The 25,541-nt window shown below is 39.1% G+C and overlaps 1 protein-coding gene across 7 annotated transcripts in view; it reads left to right on the top strand.

Annotated features, from left to right (window-relative positions):
* Nucleotides 1-25,541, top strand: part of ZCCHC11 (zinc finger CCHC-type containing 11) — a 143,580-nt gene that overhangs the window by 33,987 nt on the left and 84,052 nt on the right. For all 7 annotated transcript variants that reach the window (XM_021717348.1, XM_008067552.1, XM_008067556.1 and 4 more), the window contains exons 3-4: nt 6,461-6,624; nt 14,573-14,689. In XM_021717348.1, the coding sequence (XP_021573023.1) occupies nt 6,461-6,624; nt 14,573-14,689 (281 nt within the window). The remainder of the gene's footprint in view (nt 1-6,460; nt 6,625-14,572; nt 14,690-25,541) is intronic.

The raw sequence follows: 25,541 nt of genomic DNA, 5'->3' as shown, positions 1-25,541 counted from the left end.
GTGTATATGTATATATTTTATCCTAACAAGTCTACTCTAAAAATCAAATAGTAGCTGTCACACTCTTGAACAAGGAAATGCAGGGTTGCCAAGGTGGCGACCATGGGCTGAAGCAGACAGAGTTTCGGTAATTAACAAAACAAAAGAAAACGTCCTGCCTGGCTAGGGGCAGGGCAATAAAACTATTATGATAATTTAGTTTCTAATCTTAATCTAGGAGAAACTGCCTTTGGGAACAAGAGCTGACTAACCAGTCTACAAGGAAATAGAAGTAAAAAAATATCTAGAAAGAAGTACAACTTAGAAGGGACAAGGTCATATAAAATAATTCTGGTATGCAACTTTCCATCAGGTGTATAGGTCACTAATCACACGCCAATATTATAGGTATAACTGATATCCTATGTCAGAGGCGATCTTCCAGATGGGCCTTTACAGGCCTCAGCCATGTAGCTATAGATGTTGGCTCCCAACATGGGACTACAGGTGTGTGCCTCCATGTGGACCTGATAAATTTTTTTAAAAATTTTTTTGTTTAGAGACAGGATCTCACTGTGTTGTCCCGGCTGGTCTTGAGCTCCTGGCCTCGAGGAATCCTCCTACCTTGGCCTCCTAAAGCACTGGAATTACAGGCACGCACCACTGTGCCCGACTGGGTTTCAGATTTAAATTGTCACTGAGGAAGTGACATTAGAACAAATATTTGAAGGAAAGTAGTTAATGAGCTAGGTGAACATTTGAGGGGAGAATGTTCCTGATAGGGGTTTCTCAAACTTTAATATACATACAAGTCATCTGGGAATCATACTAAAATACAGCTTCATTTTTTCAGAGAGTTTTGATTCAGAAGGCCTAGAGTAAGGCCTGAGAAATTGGATTTCTCACAAGCTTTCAGGTAATGCTGATGCAGCTGACCAGGATCAGGCTTTTGAGCAGCCCTAACTCATGCCCTAACTCATTTCCTTTTCACTTCTGTCATCCTTCTTTGTGTTCACTGACTGTTCATTGTGTTTTCAACACAGCAGCCAGAATGATCCTGTTAAAATGACCCAGATCGTGTTATTACTATTCAAAATATTTCAGTGGCTTTTTGTACATCACAGTGAAAGCTGGTGTTCTTGCAGTGACTAATAGAGCTTTATGTGATCTGTGATGCTCCAGCACTTCTCTGCCTTCATTCTTTACATCTCACCTGTTCTTTCTCTCTGCTCCAGCTGCATGGTTTTCTTGCAGTTCCTGAAATGTGAAGGCAGGTGTTCACCTGATGAGGACCTTTGCATTTGCTTTTTCCTCTCCCTGGAACATTCCTCTCCTAGATGTTTAAATGGCTACCTCTTCTAACCCTCCTTCACCTTCTTTGACTTTTTGTTTGTTTGGTTTTTTTTGGAGTCGGGGTCTCAGTCTGTTACCCAGGCTGGAGTACAATGGCATGATCCCAACTTAGCACGACCCAGACCTTCTGGGCTTAAGTGATCCTTCTGCCTCAGTCTCCTGAGAATCTGGGACTATAGATGCATGCTAATTTTTTGGTTTTTTGGAGAGACTCACTATGTTGCCAAGGCTGGTTTCGAACTCCTGGGCTCAAGCAGTTGTCTTGCCTCAGCCTCCCAAAGTGCTGAGATTACAGGCATGAGTTACCATGCCCAGCCTCCTCCTTAATGAGACTTTTTGCTGAGACACTTATCTAAAATTTATAACCCTTGGCTTTATCTCTGACACTCTATGTTCTTTTTTCTTATTTAACTTGTCTTCATGATCCTTATCACACACTGTCATTTTTTTTTTTTTTTTTGAGTCAGAGTCTCACTCTATTGCCCAGGCTGGAATGCAGTGGCATGCTCACGGCCACTGTATCCTTGACCTGCTGGGTTCAGGCGATCCTTCTGCCTCAGCCTTCCAAGTAGCTGGAACTGCAGGCTCATGCTACCATGCCCAGCTTATTTTTGATTTATTGTAGAGACGAAGTTTCACCAAGTTGCCCAGGCTGGTCTTGAACCCCTTAACTCGGGTAGTCCTCTTGCCTCAGCCTCCCATAGTGCTGGGATTATAGGCTTGAGCCACCATACCCGGCCTTCTCTGTCATATTTTAATCTTACTTACCTTTTAATATAATAATTTTATTGATATATAATTTATATGCCATAAAAGTTGTCACCATTTTAATATATACAATTCAGGAGTTTTTAGTATATTCATGAAGTTGTGCAGTCATCACCACTATTTAATTCCTGAACATTTTCATCACTCCCCAAAGAAACTCCATGCCCATTAGTCATTACTGTTCATTACTCCTTCCTCCTGCCTGCTGGTAACAACTTATCTACTTGTCTGTCTTTATAGATTTGCCTATTTTATATAAATATAATCATAAAATACGTAGCTGTTGTGTCTGACTTTTTTCTGTTAGCATCATGTTTTCAAAGTTTATCCACGTTAGCATGTCAGAACAGCATTCCTTTTTATTGCCAAATAGCATTACATTGTATGGATGTATCATATTTTGTTTATCCATTCATTAGTTGATAGATATTTGGATTGTTTGCATCTTTTGACTATTCTGAGTAATGCAGCTGTGAACATTTGTGTAAAATTTTTTTTTTTGAGTTGGAGTCTCACTCTGTCGCTCAGACTGGAGTGCAGAGGCGGCTCCCGGCCACCGCACTTGATGTACTGGGTTCTGGTAATCCATCCGCCTCAGCCTTCCAAGTAGCTGGAGCTACAAGCGCGCGCTACCACGCCCGGCTAGTTTTTAAAAAATTTTTATTGTAGAGATAAAGTCTCGCCAAGTTGCCCAGGCGGGTCTCGAACCCGCCGGCTCAGGTAATCCACTCACCACAGCCTCCCAAAGGCGCGGGATTACAGGCTGAGCCACCAAGCCCGGCTTGTGTAAAAGTTTTTGTGTGAATGTATGTTTTTATTTTTATTTTTTCTGGGTATATATCTAGAAGTGGAATTGCGGTGTTACATGATAATTATATGTTTAGGGTTTCTGTTTGGTGACAAATACGATAAGATTTGTCATCTTAACCATTTTAAAGTATACAATTCAGCCGGGCTCGGTGGCTCAGCCTGTAATCCCAGCACTTTGGGAGGCCGAGGCAAGTGCATTGGCTGAGTCTGCGACCAACCTGGGCAACTTGGCGAGACCTCGTCGCTACAATAAATAAAAACTAACCGGGCATGGTAGCGTGCACCCATAGTTCCAGCCCCTTGGAATACTGAGGCAGAAGGAATGCCTGAACCCAGTAGGTTGACGCCTTGAGCGTGCCATTGCACTCCAGCCCTGGGCAACAGAGTGAGATTCTAACTCAAAAAAAAAAAAAGTATACAATTCAGTGACATTAAGTACATTTACAGTGTTGTACAATCATTAACATTGTCTAATTCTAGAAATTTTTCATCATTCCAGAAGAAAACCCCACGCCCATTAAGAGTCACTTCCTATTCCTCAGTTTCTCCAGCCTCTGGCAACTATTAATGTGCTTTCTGTTTTTATGTATTTGCCTATTCTAGATATTTCAAAGAAATAGATTCATACAATAAGTGGTCTTTTGTGTCTGACTTTCACTTAGCATCATGATTTCAAGGTTTATTTATGTTTTAGGTATCAGTACTTCATTCCTTTTTAAGGCTGTTGCTGTGGACTGAATTGTGTCCCTTCCCAAATTTGTTGAAGCCCTAACTTCTAATGTCATTGTGTTTGAAAATAGGGTTTTTAGGTGGTAATTAAGATTACATGAAGTCATAAGGCTAGAGTCTTTATCTGATAGGATTGGTGGCCTTGTAAGGAGAAAAGAGAGCAATTTCTCTCCACAAGGAAGGGCCATGTGAACACACAGCAAGAAGGTAACTGTCTGCAACCCAAAGAGAGAGCTTCACCAAACACTGATCCCCTTGGTACCTTGATCTTGGACTTTCCAGTCTCCAGAACTGTGAGAAAATAAATTTCTGTTGTTTAAGCCTGAGCTGACTACGGCAGCTGAATAATATTCCATTGTATAGGTATGCTACTTTTTGTGTATCCATTCATCAGTGATGGACTTTTGGATTGTTTCCACCTTTAGATGTTGTGCATAGTGCTTCTATGAACATTCATGTATAAGTTTTTGTGTGGATGCAGGTTTTTGGTTATTGTTTTATGAGAGTATTAGCATCTCATGGAACTGGTGTCCTATTTAATACATTTTGGACATTCTGCTTGATATTATTTTGTATGCTGATTCCAGAAAATTAAAAACTTCATTTATTTCTGATTTTTAAAGAAACATATGTAACTTTCTCTAATTTTTTATTTTGGTAGAAGTGGCAGTTTTACAGGACTTGCTTAATATTAGTTTCCTTGTCATGCAGGGCAAGTTATACATATAGAAAAGAGAAGAAGGTTATATTATGATGTTATCTTGCTACTGTCCGTTTTCATAAAATGTAGAAATAAAGCTAGAATTTTATATTTTCTTTTATATTTCCATAATAAAATAATTACTGAAAAACTAAATTATTTTTCCAAATATTAGGATATAACTGCAAATTGCTTGTGGTATGTCAGTGTTCCCCAATTATAATTTTAGAAATGCTTATGTAACTTAGCCACGTTTCTGGTGTTTCAGTCTTTTTTTTTTTTTTTTTTTTTTTTTTGAGTTGGAGTCTCACTCTGTCGCCCAGGCTGGAGTGCAGTGGCACACTTACGGCCATCCCAGTGTTGACCTGCTGGGCTCAGGTGATCCTTCTGCCTCAGCCTTCCAAGTTGCTGGAACTACAGGCACATGCTACCACGCCTGGCTAATTTTTGATTTATTGTAGAGACAAGATCTCGCCAAGTTGTTTAGGCTGGTCTTGAACCCGCGGGCTCAGGCAATCCACCTGCCTAGGCCTCCCAAAGTGCTGGGATTACAGGCTGAGCCACCGAGCCCGGCCTTGAGTCTTTTTTTATAACATCTTTGTCTAAGAGTTTGCCTTCCACTTCTCGAATCTCCTGTACTCTTATGGTAGGAAGTACACCACCTCCAGAGGCATACAATTTCTTCTTTGTTCAGAAAATTAATGCTACTAAAAGTACAATTGAGTGTCAGGATTCTAGATGGCATGTAGTTGGCTTTTGGGACAGAGAGGAGAGATTTGTTGGTTATCTATGAGCATTTCTTCTTGGAAGTGCCTTTATTTACATCCAAATTTATTTATTCAACACAATTTTATTAACTTATCAGCTCTTGTCTAGGTGTTATATTAAAATCTGAAGGTACAAAGTTAAATAAAATCTTGTCATTAGCATCGGAATCTATCATCTAATGTAGGAGATAGATAAATGAATACAAATTCCATTACTCTGTAAATATGAGATAATCGAGGGTGAAAGGAGAATACAGCGAATATCAGACTGACTTCTGAAACAGGTGGTGCTTAGCTGAATTTTGAAGGACACTTAAAATTTACTAGTTAAATTGCGGGGAGGCATTGTTGGAGAAGGGAATAGCATATGTAAAGACACTGAGACTTAGAGGAGCAGTGATTCATTCTAGCACATTTGGTATGAATGAAGTATAAGGTGTTAGAGTAGGATCTGAGGTTAGAGACATAGGCAAATTAGCTGTCAATCTTTAGGTTTTGGCTTAAATAATAGCTCCTCAGCTAAGCCTTCTCTGACTTCTATATCCAAAGTTGGTCTCCCTCTCAGTCACTTGCTTTTTTCCTTTATAGCATTTATTACCACTTGGAATTACTGTATTCTGTTCACTGCCTTCATGGGGGCATGGAGATTACCTGTAATATTCTAGGTAGTTTAAACCTTATTCTGAACTCTTTGAAAGCCTTAAGGAAGAGAATAACATGATTCTCTTTGTATTTAGAAAAATCACACTGATGGTGGAACCAACTGTAGACCAGGTACATATTGCTAGATGCAATCTAATTACTTAGATGAAAGAATTTTCATCTTCACATTTAAGTCTCTTTAAGGCTATGCCTTAAAGAGATTACAGTGTAGTTAGGATGCAGAGAAACAAAGGAAAAATGTTGATGTGGTAGAGATATCCATGAGTTCAATGGAAGCAAAGAAGAAGGAACCTTCTATGGGTTTGTGGTCTGAAGTATATATGTTCTTTTAATTGCTAGTGACTTGTGTTCACTGACTAATTTTTGAGTGAGACTTAAAATAGCTTTTTATCAAATTGACTTCAGAGATTCTACAAGATGATTATATTAGCTTTATGTAGTAGTCTCAGTAATATGTCTCTTGGTAGATAGGTTGGCATTTGACCCATGAAGTAGATTTTTCTTTGTGAATTATGATATTATGTATAGCTCTTATATTTTTTATATACAAATACCAACTTATACAATTACAGAAAATATAAAGAAAATATTTTTTCTGTATGTATATAACTTTCATATCTGTTTTCCGTTAAAATTTTAAAAAATTTACCAGTTCTGATGATGATAACTAGGGGATTGCTTCTTTTTCTAGGTAAAAAGAAGAATGATGAATCTAATAAAGAAAATTCTTCAGAGATGGACTATTTAGAAAATGCAACTGTGATAGATGAATCTACATTGACACCTGAGCAGAGACTGGGCTTGAAACAAGCAGAAGAACGCTTAGAAAGAGATCACATCTTTCGACTTGAAAAAGTATACTGTGTTATTTTAGTTATTTGGAGGAAAATGTGTGCTTTATAACTTTTATTTCCCACTTATTTTTCTTTTATTTATAGGATAGATATGGCATTCATCCTTTTTTTTTTGGAGTTGGAGTCTCACTCCATTGCCCAGGCTTGAGTGCAGTGGCACACTCACGGCTACCCTGGTGTTGACCTGCTGGGCTCTGGTGATCCTTCCACCTCAGTCTTCCTAGTAGCCAGAACTACAGGTGCACGCTACCACACCCGGCTATTTTGATTTATTGTAGAGACGAGGTCTTGCCGAGTTGCCTGGGCTGGTCAAACCCTTGGGCTCAGGCAATCCACTCACCTCGGCCTCCCAAAGTGCTGGGATTACAGGCTGAGCCACCAAGCCCGACTTTTTTTTTTTTTAGTCAGAAGGTGCAGGGCAGTGGCACAATTATGGCTCCCCACAGCCTCAACTTCCTAGGCTCAGGTGATCCTCTGTCTAAGCCTCCCGAGTACTTGGGACTACAGGAGCATGCCACCATGCCCAGCTATTATTTATTTATTTATATTTGTTGTAGAGACAAGGTCTCCTGTGTTGCCCGGGCTGGTCTCGAACTTCTGGGCTCAAGCAGTCCTCTCACTTCGGCCGTCCTAAGTGCTGACATTACAGGCATGAGCCACCGCCCCTGGCCTCATCTTTTCCTACTTCCCTTTTTCCTACCTCACATCTTCTTTCCCTCTTTTTTTCCTTCTTTCTCTTTGTTCAGCAGATACTTAATACCTGTGAGTCTGACTTCTTTCATTCATCCCAGAGGTTGGCAAATTATGGCCTACCCGTAACCTTGTTTTTGAATATATTAAAATACCTCTACCCCCCCACCCTTTTTTGTAAACAAAGTTTTATTTTGGAACATAGCCATACACATTCGTTTACATATTATCTATGACTGCTTTTATGCTACCATGGCAAAACAGTAGGTATCACAGAGACTGTGTGGCTGCAAAGCATAAAATATTTACTATTTATCAAAGCATAAAATATTTACCAAAATGTTACTTTACTCCTTTACAGTAGATGTTGGCTGACCTCTGATTTATTCATTCATCAAATAGAGACTGAGTGCTTGTTATGTACCAGGTTATGCTAGGCACTGAGGCTATATTGGTGAAAATGACATCATTTATTCCATTAGAAGTTAAAAGTCTGGGCCGGGCATGTGGCTCAAACCTCTAATTCCAGCATTTTAGGAGGCCAAGGCGAGAGGATTGCCTGAGTCTAGGAGTCTGAGACCAGCCTGGGCAACTTGGTGAGACCTCATCTCTATAATACATCAACAGATTAGCCAGGTGTGGTAGCATACACCTGTAATTCCGGCTACTTGGAAAGCTGAGGCAGAAGGATTGCTTGAACCCAACAGGTCAACACTGGGGTGGCTGTGAGTGTGCCACTGCACTCCAGCCTGGGCTACAGAGTGAGACTCTGACCAAAAAAAAAAGAAAGAAGTTAAAAGTCTGGTTGGGTGCAGTGGTTCATACCTATAATCTCAGCACTTTGGGTGGCCAAGGTGAGAGGATTGCCTAAGCCCATGGATCAAGACCAGCTTGGGCAACTTGGAAGACCTCATCTCTACAATAAATCAAGAAAATTACCTGGGCATGATGGTGCATGCCTGTAGTTCCAGCTACTTTGAAGGCTGAGGCAGAAGAATCGCCTGATCCCAGAAGGTCGAGGCTGAGGTAGCTGTGAGTTTGCCACTGTGCTCTAGCCTGGCCCTCAGAGTGAGACTCCAACTTGGGGGAAAAAAAAGAGAGAAGTTAAAAGTTCATTCAGATTGATAGAAATAAATTAGCAAACACTGTGCAACGTGCTGAGATTTCTCCTTTTCCCCTTACTTTTCTTTTCTCTCTTTTTTGTTCTCCTATATGTACTGAATATCTACTATGTATTAGGAGCTATTCTAGCTGCTTGTATCTTGTTCCTGCATACTAATTAATTTCTTAACCTAGACATATACCTTCTTAACCTCAACAATAAAAACACTGCTAGGTGTTGAAGAATCAGAAATCAAACTTTTGACAAATAAATACTTGGGATATTTGTGAATATGCATATAAGGAAATAATTATTCTAGATAAGAAAGAAAAAAATGGCATGATTTTGTATAGTTTAGAAAAATGAAATCACATATAGATTGAATCCTTGGTTATTAATAGAACTTATGACAAAGTAGTTCCCATATGAAAAGAGAAAGAACTATCGAGGAGTAGAGGACTGTGATATGGGAGAGAGTTTGGGCTGTATATCTAGTGTCACAAGATCCTAGTTATAAGGAAGTTATTTTTGCAGGTTGCTGTTTTACTTAGTTTTATCTTTGCTTAGTCCTTTCACTTTCCCTCTGTAATTAGTAATTATTTATGGATGACATCTCAGCTGATCTTAAATAAATCTATCTCTGTTACTGAAGTCTGATTCTATCTCCTAATTTATAAAATAATAAAAGTTGCCCTACCTAGTAAGGTAATTCTATAAGTAGCTAATCTTTATTTAGTACTCACTACATATACCAGGTGTTGTGCCAAGAACTTTGCTTGTATTATTTAATCCTCATAACAGCCCCATGAGCTAGATGTTGTAATATTGTCCATTGTCAAAATAAATATTGAATGCCTTTTATGTGCCATGATCTGGTATTAAATTGGGCATGCCTGGTATTTAATTAAAGTTTTTCATGTTTGGTATTTTAAAAAACATGGCACCACTTTTCTAGGAGTTTACTAATTAGAGAAAGACATGCAAACAAATAATAGTGATAATAATAATACTGTCTGAAATGGGATCATAGACAAAACAATGACCAAATTGAGTTGAGGGTTTAGAGGCATCAATGTGGGAAATGCTTTATGAGGAGGTGACATTGGAACTGAGTCTCAAGGAATGTCTAAGAGTTGATCAAGCAGGTAGGAGAAGGATGGTATAGGTAAATTATATGGTATTTATAAGGAACGTGAAAAAGTCTTTTCAAAAAGAATAAGCAGGGAACTGGATGGGAAGATGCATATAAATGAAGCCGGGAAGGTGAATTATTTGGTTTTTTTGTTTGTTTGTTTGTTTGTTCTTGAGTTGGAGTCTCTCTGTCGCCCAGATTGGAGTGCAGTGGCCGCTTCCGGCCACCACAGCCTTAACCTGCTGGGCTCCGGCGATCCTTCCGCTTCAGCCTTCCAAGTAGCTGGAACTACAGGCGCGCACTACCACGCCTGGCTAATTTTTTGATTTATTGTAGAGATGAGGTCTCGCCAAGTTGCCCAGGTGGGTCTCGAACCCACAGGCTCAGGCAGTCCACTCACCTTGGCCTCCCAAAGGCGCGGGATTACAGGCTGAGCCACCAAGCCCGGCTAGGAAGGTGAATTACTAGGAGAAAGAAGAAGTTAGGTTGGAATGGGTATTTGATAGTAGCAGGAAAGAATGACTTGAAGTGAAAGGAAAGCTTGGAAACACTGGAAAGCATTTTGTTTGAAACATTTTGTATATTTATAACGAATTTATTCAGTCAGCAATGATGTAAAGTCACTCTTCCAATATCAACTTAGATGTCGGTACTCCCTTTTTTTTCTGACACCTTTTTATTTTTCATGCCCTCCAAACCTCTTGCTTTCAATTCATTATACTTTTAATTAACATTTTTCTTTACCAACTTTAGACATTCCATCAAGAATATTCTTTCCAAATTCTTTTGATTTCATCAGCTCCTTTGGTTAACAGTGTACCCATAGATTGTCTAATTAAGGAATAAAAATGTAGATTTTTGCTCTGTACTGAAGAGAAGAGAACATCAGTATAAACCATTAGATCTGAAGGTCAAATTTCTCTATGGTGAATTAAATATTGATTTGAAAGTACTTAGAATCTCCATGCCTGGAAATCTTTCTTCTAGTTTGTCTGCAGAGAATTTAAAAAAGGTTAACTAGTCTGTTTAATGGTAAAATAAAATATAACTATAATGAAGGAAATGTGTAAACATTTTTCTTATGTCTCTTCTGTGAAACTACAAGCTTCATGGTGAGAGCATTTTTGTCTTTTTTGATACTGTGCATAATTTAGTAACTTGCACAAAGCAGTTGGTCGGTAATTAGAGGTAGTATGCATAGTGGTCAAGTGCATGGATTTTTGAGTCACTGGATCTAGCTCTGATGCTTACTGGTTGGATAACATTGGGTAAATTATTTAACCTCTTTAAGCCTCAGTTTCTTCATTAGTAAAATGAGATTAAAAATTACAACACCTAGCTTATGGGGTTGTTGTGAGAATTAAAGAAGATAATACAAATAAAGTTCTTGGCACAAGATCTAGTATGTAGTGAGTACAAAATAAAGATTAGTTTCTTTTTTTTTTTTGAGTTGGAGTCTCACTGTCGCCCAGTCTGGAGTGCAGTGGCCGCTCCCGGCCACTGCAGCCTCGACCTGCTGGGCTCTGGCGATCCTTCCGCCTCAGCCTTCCAAGTAGCTGGAACTACAGGCGCGCACTACCATGCCCGGCTAATTTTTTTTTTTAATTTATTGTAGAGATGAGGTCTCACCTTCCCAGGCGGGTCTCGAACCTGCGGGCTCAGGCAGTCCACTCACCTCAGCCTCCCAAAGGCACGGGTTTACAGGCTGAGCCACCGAGCCTAGCTAAAGATTAGTTTCTTGTAGAATTTAATTGTTTTACCAGATAGGGTAACTTTTATTACTTTATAAATAAAGTGATAGAATCAGGCTTCAGTGTTAGAGGTTGGTTCAAGGTCAGTTGAGATGCTATCCCAGGTCTTCTGACTCCCCATTCAATGTATTACCAAGATTTTCTCACTAAAAGAATCTAGTTATGTCCTTATCTGTTAATTTTTTACAGTTGAAAAATTCATATGATTGATTTCTTCACTTCTTTACTGACCTTATCGATACTTGTGGGTTTAGGTATGCTGTATATATGCTTTCAATTCTTGAATCCAATCCTTGTTACCATCTCCACCATTATCATCTTGAACGAAGCCAACATCATCTCTTTTACAGTTTATTGCAATATGCTGATAACTAATGAGCTTTTCCTGTTTCTATTCTAAATACTAAAGGCAAATGATTCTTTCAAAATACAGATTAGGCTGGGCGCGGTGGTTCAAGCCTGTAATCCCAGCACTTTGGGAGGCCGAGGTGAGAGGATTGCCTGAGCCTATGAGTACGAGAACAGTCTGGGCAACTTGGCGAGACCTCATCTCTACAGTAAATCAAAAAATTAGCCGGGCATGGTAGCGCGTGCATATAGTTCTGGTTACTTGGAAGGATTACCTGAACCCAGCATGTCGATGCTGAGGTGGCCATGAGAGCATGCCTCTTCACTCCAGCATGGGTGACCAAGTGAGGCTAAAAAAAATATATATATATATTATACACACACACATATGCATACATATATCTAGATATAGATATACACATAGATAGATAGATTCAATCTGGTAATTCTTTGCTCAAAACCTTCAGTGACTTTCTCTCACACTAAGAATAAAAGCCAGAGTCTTCACAAGGACCTTGTGGTCTGATCTGGCCCTCATTACCTCTCTTTTCCAGTCTTGCTCTCTTTATCTCTGTTACAGTCATGCTTGTTTTCTTTTGATTTTTTTTTTTTTGCAGTTTCTGAAACATTTTAGGCACATTCCTGCCTCATAGCTTTAGCATTCACTTTTCCCTGTGCTTGGAATGTGCCTTTTCAGATATCCATACAGCTCAATCCTTGGCTTCAAGTTACTTTATTAATAAGGTCTTAAATATTTAGTGGGGCGTGGTGGCATGCACCTGTGGTTCCAGTTACTTAGAAGACTGAGGCGGAAGGATCGACTGAGCCCAGCAGGTCGAGGCTGCACATTTGTTTATTTTTTACGTGTCTCTCTACACTGGAATGTAAATTAATATAGATGAGGATTTCCATCTGATTCGCTTACTACTATTATCCCCAGCTCCTAGAAAAATGTTTGCTGTATATTATGAACTCAGAAAATATTTGGTGAATAAAGATATAGTTGCGGTTGGAAACTAAGTGGTAGAGTTCTGTACTAGAGTTTCATTCATTCTCCAGTAGGAACTGATCTGAAAGAATTTTTTACACTAAGTAATTGAAATAGCTAGATTGAGCTGAATTTTCTTATTTGCTTGTTGCCTTCGGCAAATTATTTATTCCCTAGATTTAATTTCTTTGCCAATAAAGTGAGGAATCCTGATAGGATTGTTGTAAGGATTGTTGTAAGGTTAATAGGTGTTTTATAAGTGGTAGCTCTATTTTTTGTCTGTGGCAGGACTGTTGCTAGATTTGGGGCAGTTTTCTCTTTAAAAAAAAAATCTAAAGAGTAGTTTTTGTTGTTGTTGCTGGAAGTTTCGATTAAATGGGCCAGTGGTTTTAATTAAGAGTAATATTTTGAGATGAAAGAATCTTTTTGTCAAGAACTACAGCCTATTGAATATCACAGATCAATCTGAAACAAAAACTAAGCATTGCTGAAGTTTCACTGTAAGACATTAGACACAGTTTTAAAATTTAACATGTATTTATTGTGCTTTTGTAATTTTTTGTGTACTCTTCATGGGTAGAGTGTTGGCTTCAGATTCAGACATACAGGAGTTTAAATTCAGCATCTCCTACTTAACACTGCTATATACTTGTGAAAGGTGCAAGCTCTATGAGCTTTTGTTTTCACATCAATAAAATAAAAATAATTACCACTTTAATTGGATTATTAGGGGGAAAAAAAGACAAATTGTATGTGAAACACCTAGCATAGTGCCTGGCACCTAATGGACACTAATACAAATTTTTAGACTACATATCCAAAGTATAAGTATGATACTATGACTGATACTTTAGTGTGTCAGAATTGTTATTCCCTTCAGGGTAGTGACTTCAAGAGGTTATACATTTATTCCAGTGATACTGCAATCGATTAGAGTGTTTTTAGAACTCAGCTTTTGAAATCGTCTTCCATATTTGTGATCTGTTCTTTCGAAATCCCCTATTTGAGGGTGGATTTTATTTTATTTTATTTTATTTTTTTTTGAGTTGGAGTCTCACTCTGTCACCTAGACTCTGGAGTGCAGTGGCCGCTCCCGGCTACTGCAGCCTCAACCTGCTGGGCTCCGGCAATCCTTCCGCCTCAGCCTTCCAAGTAGTGGAACTACAGGCGTGTGCTACCATGCCTGGCTGATTTTTTGATTTATTGTAGAGATGATGTCTCGCAAAGTTGCCCAGGTGGGTCTCGAACTTGTGGGCTCAGGCAATCCTCTCACCTCAGCCTCTCAAAGGTGTGGGATTACAGGCTGAGCCACCGAGCCCGGCTTTTATTTTTTATAGTAATTAAAAAGACTGAAAGTTAAGTTTGGAACCAATTTTTGGAACAATATTGAAATTAGACAAAGTAGCAAGGCTGCCTTTTTTGCATTGGGTTCTAAAGATGATATTAGATGAGTATTAAACATTTAGCATTATTGTCATAGTGTCTAAAGTTAGTATATAATCTATGATAACTATTTTGGAAAAGGACAACTATCTCTTGGGAATACTGATTGATTGAGTTGGAGTCTCACTCTTTTGCCCAGGCTGGAGTGCAGTGGCACACTTACAGGCAACCCAGCGTCAACCTGCTGGGCTCTGGTGATCCTTCCATCTCAGCCTTTCAAGTAGCCAGAACTACAGGCATGCGCTACCACGCCTGGCTAACTTTTTATTTATTGTAGAGACGAGGTGTCGCCAAGTTGCTTGGGCTGGTCTTGAACCCATGGAGTGCCAAAGTGCTAGGATTACAGGCTGAGCCACCAAGCCCGATCTGATTTATTAAAAGTTATTTTTTCAGTGCTTATTTCTATTATATTTACATAATTGTATTATTCATTTATACAGTCAATATAAATTCTTTGTTTTCTGAAAAATTGCATTTTTAAACTTGTCTTTTCAGCGATCACCAGAATATACCAATTGCCGGTATCTATGCAAACTTTGCTTAATTCACATTGAAAACATCCAGGGAGCTCATAAACATATAAAAGAGAAACGACATAAGAAAAATATTTTGGTAAGTTCTTTTTAAAAACTTTATTTTTGAAATGGTAAAACTATATTATATATTTTTATTTAAGAAATTAAAAATGAGGTACTTGTCCAGTTTTACATTAGTAACTGAAATGATAGCCTTGAAAGCTGCAATTGCCTTTCTTATCCCAGGTGGTCAGGAGGGGAACTTTCTTGAGACTAGTTTGCTCATTCTGAAGAATCTTGATTAAGTTTAAAGCTGTCGGGTACAATCAGTTCATCCAACTAATATTTATTGAGTTCTTGTGTGCTAGGCCTAGGCAGTGATGAATAAGGTAGTTGTGGTTCCTGTCCTCAGATTTTCTAAGAATGGGTGAGGGCATACATTGAATAAAGGTTTATGTATAATGAGTTTTTTTTAAAGTGGAAAATGTGGTGCTAAGGAGGTGGATAAGGATTTTACTTGGTTTAGAACAGGGAAGATTTCTCTAAAAAGTGACATTTGAGTTAAACCTTCAAGTAGTAGTTTAAATGAAAAAAAGACAGTGGCCTAGAGGGGTAAGTGAAGAGGATTTTACACCAAAAAGCAGCATAGATTAAAGTCTTTTGGCAGGAAAAAACATGGCATCTGAAGAACTGAAAGTTTAGTATGATTGGAGCAAAGACAGCTGGGGGAAAATGGTGTGACTTGAAGCTGGAGAAGTACAGACCATGTAGGACTTTTGGGAGTTTGTAGTTTTTTATTGAAATATTTTATAGACATAGATATGAATAGAATACTTTTCTTTTAAAAATATATCAGTGTATTAGCTGTTTTTTTCTTTTTAAAGTCACAATAATAATTCTGTGTAACCTCTTATCTCTAAGTCTTAGCTCATGAATCTTCTCTGAGAAGTATTCTCTTACCTGACCCTCCCAGCAAGTCTGGGTTAGGTATTCCTCATCTGTGTTCCCATAGTACCTTTTACATATCTTGGCCAGAAAACCTAATACAATGTATTCTGTCTGCCTTCTCTCCCATTCTAGACTTAGAGGACAGGTTTAGTTTCTTATTCTTTTTTTTTTTTTTTCTCTAAATTGTTAGGACAGTGTCTGACACATAGAAGGTGCTTAATATATTTATCTTGAAATAGCGCACTGAAGCAAATTGAACAGAGACAGGAGATCATAATTGGGAATTTTCCAGAAATGTTGAAAGATGCCTATTGTTAGTTTTAGGAAGCTCAGGAGATTCCAAGCAAGAATCTTAAAAAAAAAAACCATACCTGTACACATTACAGGTTGAGTATACCTTGTCCTAAATGCTTGGAAACAAAAGTGTTTCAGATTTTGAATTTTTTTCAGGTTTTGAAATATTTGCAGTATATTTCAATGAACATGTCCTTTGAGCACCATGTCAGTACACAAAATTTCTTGGATTCTGGAGCATTTTGGATTTTGGATTTTCGGACTAGTAATGCCCAACCTGCTTAGGGAAATTTTAGAACATTACAAAAACAAAAAAGCAAATTTAAAAGCAGCTATTCAGAACTTTTGGTGCAGTTTGAGTAACAGAATGGATTTACCTTTTTCTTGAAATGATCCCCCTTGCTCCTCTGCAAAGAGATAGAAATAACAAACAATGGTTTTCAGGTAACAAAAGACAGTCACTAAATGAAAAATAAATAAACTGAGCCCAGTGACTGCTCCAGCTTGAGAGTTTCCAGGCTACTTTATAGGGAGGAGAACCCAGTGGACTCTCAGAGTTGAAGAGTCATTAGAGTCTAGGGAATGCAAGATGGCTAGAGTTCACAGGACAGAGTAACTGTAAAGAGAAAATTGCACAAAAAGAAATCCAGAGATCTGTGGATGGTCCCCGTAGAGTATTCAACACAATGCTGATTGGCACATGCATGTGAGAAAACTTCTTGAAGCCAGGGAAAGAACTGTTAGAGGAAATTACAGAGAACAGTACTTGGTGCTCATATAAGGCTTCTTAGTTTTCCACACTGGAAAACCTCATACTTCATGGGACATCGGATAGAGTACTCACAAGGATCTTGTTAGTGGGAAATACGCAGCTTTAAACTAAATGTGGTCTGCTCTTACCTAAAAAACCTTACAGGCACAAAGATCTAAAAGGATAAATAGCTTCCAAGTATTTGATGTCATTACAGAACAAAACTGAAGAGTATTTATAGAAGTACAAAATATCCATCACCCCAAAACTTCCCATCTGGCTTCAATCAAAGATTATCAGACATGCAAGGAAGCAGGATGATGAAGAGAAAAATTAGCTATAATAATCTTGACCTGACACAGGTGGTAGAATTAACAGAGAAGGACATTAAGACAGTTAATACAATTTGTATTCTTGATATTCCAGAAATGAAATAGAGATATGGAAGATATAAATAGGCCAGGCGTGGTGGCTCACGCCTGTAATACTAGCACTTTGGGAGGCTTAGGTGGGAGAATTGCTTAAGCCCAGGAGCTAGAGACCTGCCTGGGGAACATAGTGAGAAGTCAACTCTATAGAAGACCAAAAAAATTAGTGGGTATGGTGGCGTGTGCCTGTAGTTCCAGCTACTTGGGATGCTGAGGTGGAAGGATTGCTTAAGCCCAGGAATTTGAGGCTGCAGTGAACCATTGTACTCCAGCCTGGGCAACCGAGTGAGACCTGGCTCAGAAAAAATAAACAAAAAAAAAGAACCTTTAGAAATGAAAAGTACAGCCGGGCTCGGTGGCTCAGCCTGTAATCCCGTGCCTTTGGGAGGCTGAGGTGAGTGGATTGCCTGAGGCCGCCGGTTTGAGACCCACCTGGGCAACTTGGCGAGACCTCATCTCTACAATAAATCAAAAATTAGCCGGGCATGGTAGCGCACGCCTGTAGTTCCAGCTACTTGGAAGGCTGAGGTGGAAGGATTGCCAAAGCCCAACAGGTCGAGGCTGCGGTGGCCTGGAGTGGCCACTGCACTCCAGTCTGGGCAACAGAGTGAGACCCCAACTCAAAAAAAAAAAAAAAAAGAAATGAAAAGTACGATTTCTGAAATTAAAAATACATTAGGTATGACTAATAGCAGTTTAGACATTGCAGAAGAAAAGATAAGTAAACTCTTGGAGACATAGCAATGGAAACTACCAGAATGAAACACAGAGAGAAAAAAGAATTAAAACAAAAATAAAGAAAATCATCATTGAGCTCTGGGATAATTGACTGGTATTTGTATTCCTGTTCTAGACATATTCTTCCTGAACTTTGCATAGGTAGAGTACTTCCCAGTTCAGTCTATGAGTATGAGGTCTACATCATTCTGATACCAACACAGAAAAATATATTACAATAAAAGAAAACTTTATCCTTGCCTGTTAACTCCAAGGGGAAAAAAAGGGAGAAAAAAAGAAAGCTTTAGACCAAAATCCTTCATGAACATAGATGCAAGTTTCAATTTTAGCTAATTGAATACAATAATATCATAAAGGAATGACTATGTCATGACTAAATGGGGTTTTATTCCAGGAGTGCAGTGTGAGTTTATTCGATGTAATATTAGCAAATAAATAATTAAAACTATTTGATTGTCTCAGTAGATAGGAAAGATGCATCTTTTAAAATGCTGATTAAAAAGTCTGAGCGGGCTGGGCTTCGTGGCTCAGCCTGTAATCCCTCGCCTTTGGGAGGCTGAGGTGAGTGGATTGCCCGAGCCCGCGGGTTCGAGACCCGCCTGGGCAGGCGAGACCTCATCTCTACAATAAATCAAAAAATTAGCTGGGCGTGATAGCGTGCGCCTGTATTTCCGGCTATTCGGAAGGCTGAGGCGGAAGGATCGCCGGGCCCAGTAGGTCAAGGCTGCCGTGGCTGGGAGCGGCCACTGCACTCCAGTCTGGGCAACAGAGTGAGACTCCAACTCAAAAAAAAAAAAAAGTCTGAGCAAAGCAGGAATGGAAGAACACCTGAATTAAGAATACCCACAAAACTGGACACGATAATTCAGCTACTCAGGAGGCTGAGGTGGAAGGATCACTTGAGCGTAGGAGTTTGAGACCAGCCAATGAGTGAGACCCTGTCTCAAAAACAAAAACCAGAAAAAAAACTATGAAAATCTTACAGCTAGGCCGGGCTTGGTGACTCAGCCTGTAATCCCAGCACTTTGGGAGGCCTAGGCGAGTGGATCGCCTGAGCCTGTGGGTTTGAGACCAACCTGGGCAACTTGGTGAGACCTCGTTTCTACAATAAATCAAAAATTAGATGGGCGTGGTAGCTCATGCCTGTAGTTCCAGCTACTTGGAAGGCTGGAGCAGAAGGATCGCTGGGGCTCAGCAGGTGAACTCTGGGGTAGCTGTGAGCGTGTCACTGCACTCTAGCCCGGGCGGCAGAGTGAGACTCCCAACTCAAAAAACAAAAAAAGAAAGAAAATCTTACAGCTGATATCATACTTAATGGTTGAAAGCCTGAATGCTGTCTCCTAAAGATTAGGAGAAAAGATAGGTATTAAAATGGTGTCATGCCTATGGGGAAATGTGTGATGGTTTCTCAAAAAAATAAAAAATAGAATTAACAGCCAGGCTCGGTGGCTCAGCCTGTAATCCTGTGCCTTTGGGAGGCTGAGGTGAGTGGATTGCCTGAGCCCGCGGGTTCGAGAACCACCTGGGCAGGCGAGACCTCATCTCTACAATAAAATAAAAAAATTAGCTGGGCGTGGTAGCACGCGCCTGTAATTCCAGCTACTCGGAAGGCTGAGGTGGAAGGATTGCCAAAGCCCAACAGGTCGAGGCTGCGGTGGCCTGGAGTGGCCACTGCACTCCAGTCTGGTTGACAGAATGAGACTCCAACTCAAAAAAAATAATAAATAGAATTACCATATGATCCAGCAGTTTCTCTTCTGGGTATATACTTAAAAGAATTGAAAGCAAGGTCTCAGAGATATGTATGTACAACTATGTTCATAGCAACCTTATACACGATAGCTAAAATGTGAAAGTAATTCACATTGTTTTGCAATCATCTCTGCTACTCCCCTTGGAAACTTTGATCATTCTGTACTTCACTGAAGCTCTGTATCCATTAAACAATAATTCCCAATTTGCCTCTCCCTTCAGCCTCTGGTTGTCCTTTCGTACTGGGAAAGATAGAAATAGATAGAAAAGGGTAGACGAGCTGATTCTGTTGGGTCAAAGCCACACTCATAGGGGCTAGATTTTTCTGTGTATATGTTGAGTTGTGGGAGTCAAAATGCAATAGAGACCAGAAGTAATGCAAGTGCTATATCTGACTAGTGATGAAATTAAGTTTATTGTTCCTTTCTGGAGTGTACCAGGGCTAATTGATTGGAAGTCAGTTGTACTAATTAATACTAAAGAGACAGGATTCTCATCAATAAATGAAGACGTATAAGAATAGTCAGACTACGTCTACGAAGTGTCAGTATCAGGCAGAGGCTTCAAATCCGAAATGGTGACTAGATGTAAAGTGGAACTTTAATTGTCGGAGGAAGCAGATAGTTAGAAAGGTTGAACCAATAATAACGTGGAGTCCATGAAAGCCTGTAGCTATAAAGAAAGTTGAGCCATAGACTCCATCGGAAATAGTGAAGGATGTCTCAAAGTATTCTTATGCTTGAAGTAAGGTGAAGTAAACCCCTAATATAATAGTAATGAATAGAGCTTAGAGCATTTGTTTACGGTTACCTTCTATTAGGCTATGATGAGCTCAAATAATTGAAACACCTGAGGCTAGTAAAACGGATATATTTAGTTAAGCGTACTTCTAGGGGGTTTAGGGGGTGGATGCCTGTTGGGGGTCAGCAGCCTCCTAATTCGGGAGTTGGGGCTAGACTGGAATGATAAAAGGCTCAAAAAAACCCTGCGAAGAAAAAGACTTCTGAGATGATAAAAAGGATTATGCCATATCGGAGACCTTTTTGTACGATTGATGTGTGGTGGCCTTGAAATGTTCCTTCTCGAATAATATATATAGTAAGTGTATTTGTAATAAGGCCTAGGGTTAGAAGTATGAGGGAGTTAAAGTGAAATCATATAATAAGGCCTGATGTTATAAGAAGAGCTGAGAGGGCTCCAGTTAGTGGTCAGGGGCTAGGATTAACTATATGATAGGCATGTGTTTGGCGGGTCATTATGTGTTGTCATGTAAGTGAAGGCTCACTAAGAGTATAAACATGTAGGCTTGGATAAGGGCTACAGCTAGTTCGAGAATTGTAAGTAATATGAAAATAATAAATGTTGTTGATGCTGCGATGGAGTTAATTGATGATAGGACTAGGTTGGCTCCTCCAGTTAGATGTATAAATAAGTGGCCTCCTGTAATATTAGCGGTTAGGGCTAATAGTCTCGATAATAATTAGTATAGGAATTAGGGGGATAGGGGTTCCTTGTGGGAGAAAATGGGCTAAGGATGCTTTGGTTTTGTAGTGAAAGCCAGTAATTACTGCTCCTGCTCATAGAGGGATTGCTATACCTAAATTTATTGATAGTTGAGTAGTTGGTGTAAAGGAGTGGGGCAACAGGCCTAGTAGATTTGTGGATCCAATAAATAAAATTAGGGAAGTCAATATTAGGGATCAAGTTCGACCTTTATTACAAATAATGTATAGTCATTATTTGTTTAAGTACTAGTTGGATTAATCACTGTTGTAAAGAGATGAATCGGTTGTTAATTAGACGAGTTGAGGTGGGGAATAGGATGGTTGGGAATATAATAATTAGTACCACTACTGGTAGGCCTATTATTGTTGGGGTAATAAAAGAGGCGAATAAATTTTTGTTCATTTTCATTCTCAAGGGGATTTGAATGTTTGTATTTCAGTGTTTTTTAAGCTTGGATCAAGGGGATATGTCAGTTTTGAAATGTTCAATTGAAATAAAATGAAGTGTTAATGTTATGGATAAAATAGTAATAAATCACGTTGATGTATCTAGTTGGGGCATTTCACTGTGGAAAGATTAGTACTTTCAGTCTTTAACTTAAAAGGTTAATGCTTTATAAAGCTTCACGGTGTTAATTAAGTTATGGATGTTGATCAATCTTCAAAATATTTTAGTGGTATTAGTTCTAGGATGATGGGTATGAAGCTTTGGTTAGATCCGCAAATTTCTGAGCATTGGCCGTAATAGAGGCCTGGTCGGGTTGATGTAAGTGTTGCTTGGTTTAGGCGTCCGGGGATGGCATCGATTTTTAAGCCTAAGGAAGGTACGGCTCATGAATGAAGGACATCTTCTGATGAAATTAATATTCGAACTGATATTTCTATGGGGAGGACCACGTGGTTATCAACTTCTAGTAGTCGAAGTTCTCCTGGTTTGAGGTCTGTTGTAGGGATTATGTAGGAGTCAAAATTTAGGTCTTCGTAGTCGGTATATTCATAGCTTCAGTATCATTGAAGACCTATGGTTTTAACGGTTAAGGATGGGCTGTTAATCTCTTCTATTATATAAAGAATACGTAGGGAAGGAAGAGCAATTAAGATAAGGATAATAGCTGGTAGAATGGTTCATACTGTTTCTACTTCTTGTGCATCTATTGTGCTTGTATGAGTTAGTTTAGTTGTTAATATTAGGATAATAATATAAAGTGCTAATGAGCTGATTAGGAAAACAATTATTAAGGTATGATCATGAAAATGAAGTAATTCTTCTATAATAGGGGAGGTGGCATCTTGAAAGCTTAGTTGGAGAGGATGTGCCATGAAAATACACAGGGATTTAACCTGTAATTTAACTTTGACAAAGTTATGTAATAGCTTTACTAGTATTTTGTTATAAAGAAGACATAGTGGTTATGGAGTTGGCTTGAAACCAATTATGGGGGGTTCAATTCCTTCCTTTCTTGTAATTAGTTACGCTTTTACATAGGTAGGTTCTTTGAATGTATGATAAGGTGGAGGGCAGCCGTGGAGTCATTCAAGGTTTGTAGCTGGTAATTCAACTGCTAATACTTCTCGTTTTGAGGCGAAGGCTTCTCAAATTATAAAGACTATTAATATAACTGCGGTGAGAGAGATAAATGAGCCTATGGAGGAGATGGTGTTTCATATAGTGTATGCGTCGGGATAATCGGAGTATCGTTGGGGTATGCCTGATAATCCAAGGAAATGTTGAGGAAAAAAGGTTAGGTTTACTCCTACAAATATAATTGCAAAATGGGTTTTGGCTCAGGTTGGGTGGAAGGTAAATCCTGAGAATAAGGGAAATCAGTGGACGAAGCCCCCTATAATTGCAAATACTGCTCCTATTGATAGGACATAGTGAAAAAGTGCTACTACATAGTAAGTGTCATGGAGGACATTATCAAGAGAAGAATTGGCAAGAGCAATCCCGGTTAGGCCGCCAATGGTGAAGAGAAAAATGAAGCCTAGGGCTCATAGTATAGCAGGGGATCATTTAATGTTGCCTCCATGCAGAGTTGCTAGTCAGCTAAATACTTTTACGCCAGTTGGAATAGCAGTGATCCTGGTGGCGGATGTAAAGTATGCTCGGGTATCTACATCTGTTCCTACTGTGAATATATGATGGGCTCAGACAATAAAACCTAGGAAGCCAATAGATATTATGGCTCAAACTATTCCTATATAGCCGAATGGTTCTTTTTTCCCAGAATAATAGGTTACAATATGGGAAATTATGCCAAATCCAGGGAGAATAAAGATATGCTTCTGGGTGGGCGAAGAATCAGAATAAGTGCTGATAGAGAATGGGATCTCCCCCTCCAGCGGGGTCAAAGAAGGTTATGTTAAGGTTTCGGTCAGTTAAAAGTATAGTAATTCCTGCCGCTAAAACTGGAAGAGACAATAGTAGTAGAACAGCGGTAATTAGAACGGATCATACAAATAGGGGGGTTTGGTATTGTGATATAACAGGAGGTTTTATGTTGATAATAGTTGTAATAAAATTAATAGCGCCTAGGATAGAAGATACTCCTGCTAGGTGGAGGGAGAAGATAGTAAGGTCTACAGAGGCTCCTGCGTGGGCTAGATTACCTGCTAAAGGGAGATAAACAGTTCAACCAGTTCCTGCTCCAGCTTCAACTATTGAGGAAGCTAGGAGTAGAAGAAAAGATGGTGGTAATAATCAGAAGCTTATGTTGTTTATTTGAGGGAATGCTATGTCGGGGGCTCTAATTATAAGGGGAACTAGTCAATTGCCAAAGCCTCCGATTACAATAGGTATTACTATAAAGAAAATTATTACGAAGGCATGGGCAGTGACGATTACATTATAGATTTGGTCGTCCCCCAATAGAGTTCCTGGCTGTCCAAGTTCTGCTCGGATGAGGAGACTAAGGGCAGTTCCTACTATTCCAGCTCAAGCACCAAATAATAAGTATGAAGTTCCCATGTCTTTATGATTGGTTGAGAATAATTAACGGTTAATGAACATAAGTAGGGGGTAAAATGGCTGAAAAGAGCATTAGGCTGTAAATCTAAAGATAGGGGTGGAGTCCCCTTTTTACCAAGTTCTGAGGTGAGTATCACATTGAATTGCAAATTCAAAGGAGCAGCTTCAATTCTGCCGGGACTTCTCCCTCCTTTTTTTTCTTGGCGGCGGGAGAAGTAGATTGAAGCCAGTTGGATAGGGTATTTAGCTGTTAACTAAATTTTCGTGGGGTTGGAGCCCACCAATCTAGTGTAAAGGATTTAGCTTAAATTAAAGTGACTGATTTGCATTTAGTTGCTGTGGAGTGAGCCTCTGCAGTCCTTAATAATAGGGGCACAGGAATTAAGCATATTAGCTTACTTAGGGCTTTGAAGGCTCTTGGTCTAGTTAACCTAAATTCCTAGTCCAGTGGTAGGAGTATGGGAGATTAGGGTAAAAGTAGGGTAGATAGAGTTGTTAAGGAGGGTATAATGAGTATTAGTTTTATATTTTCGAATTGTCATTTTATTTTTGTGTTATTGTTGATTGGGAACATGGTTAGGGTTGTTGAGTAGATTAGTCGTATATAGAAGTATAGGTTAAGTAAGGTTGTGATTGCTATTAACATTGGAATGAGAATGCTGTCATTTTTTATGAATTCTTGAATGATTGCTCATTTGGGAAGAAAGCCTGTAAGTGGGGGCAATCCTCCTAGGGATAATAGGACTAGGAGTATTGTGGATGATGCTAATGGGGTTTTATTTCATGAGTTGGACATTGTTAGGATGGTAGTACTTGAAAAGAGAAGTAATATAGAAAATAGTGTAATTGTTAAAGTGATGTAGATGAGGAGATTAAGGGTTATGATGGTAGGGTTATATTTTAAGATTGCGATTATTCATCCTATGTGGGCAGTGGAAGAGTAGGCTAGGATTTTTCGGACCTGTGTTTGATTTAGTCCTCCTCATCCGCCTAGTACGATAGAAGTTAGGGCAATTAAAATTACTAACGTTAAGTTTAGGGTTGTATTGATTTGGTATAAGATTGAAATAGGGCCTAGTTTTTGTCATGTAAGGAGTAATATTCCAGATATTAGTGATACTCCTTGTGTGACTTCTGGAACTCAGAAGTGAAAAGGTGAGAGGCCTAGTTTTATTACTAGGGCAATTAAGATTATTATTGAGGATGTCTGATTGAATTTATTTAGAATAGTTCATTGTTCGGAGTAGCTTATGTTTGTAATTACGGCTATTATTAGAAGTATGGAGGTGGTGGCTTGGATTAGAAAATATTTAGTGGCTGCTTCAGTTGAACAGGGGTTGGCTTTTTCGATTAGGATAGGTGTAATGGCTAATATGCTTATTTCTAGTCCGATTCAAATTAGTAGTCAGTGTGAACTGAATATGGTAATTATAGTACCTGAGAATAGAGTGAGGAAAATAGAGGAGAGGATGATGGGCTTGATTGGTACGGGAAGGATATAAACTAACATTTTCGGGGTATGGGCCCAATAGCTTATTTAGCTGACCTTACTGTAGAATATTGTG

Source organism: Carlito syrichta, unplaced genomic scaffold, assembly GCF_000164805.1.
Source record: "Carlito syrichta isolate Samal-C Ts95f unplaced genomic scaffold, Tarsius_syrichta-2.0.1 Scaffold309703, whole genome shotgun sequence".
Classification (NCBI taxonomy): domain Eukaryota; kingdom Metazoa; phylum Chordata; class Mammalia; order Primates; family Tarsiidae; genus Carlito; species Carlito syrichta.
The sequence above is the reverse complement of the archived record's forward strand: the minus strand, read 5'-3'. Positions and strand labels throughout refer to the sequence as shown.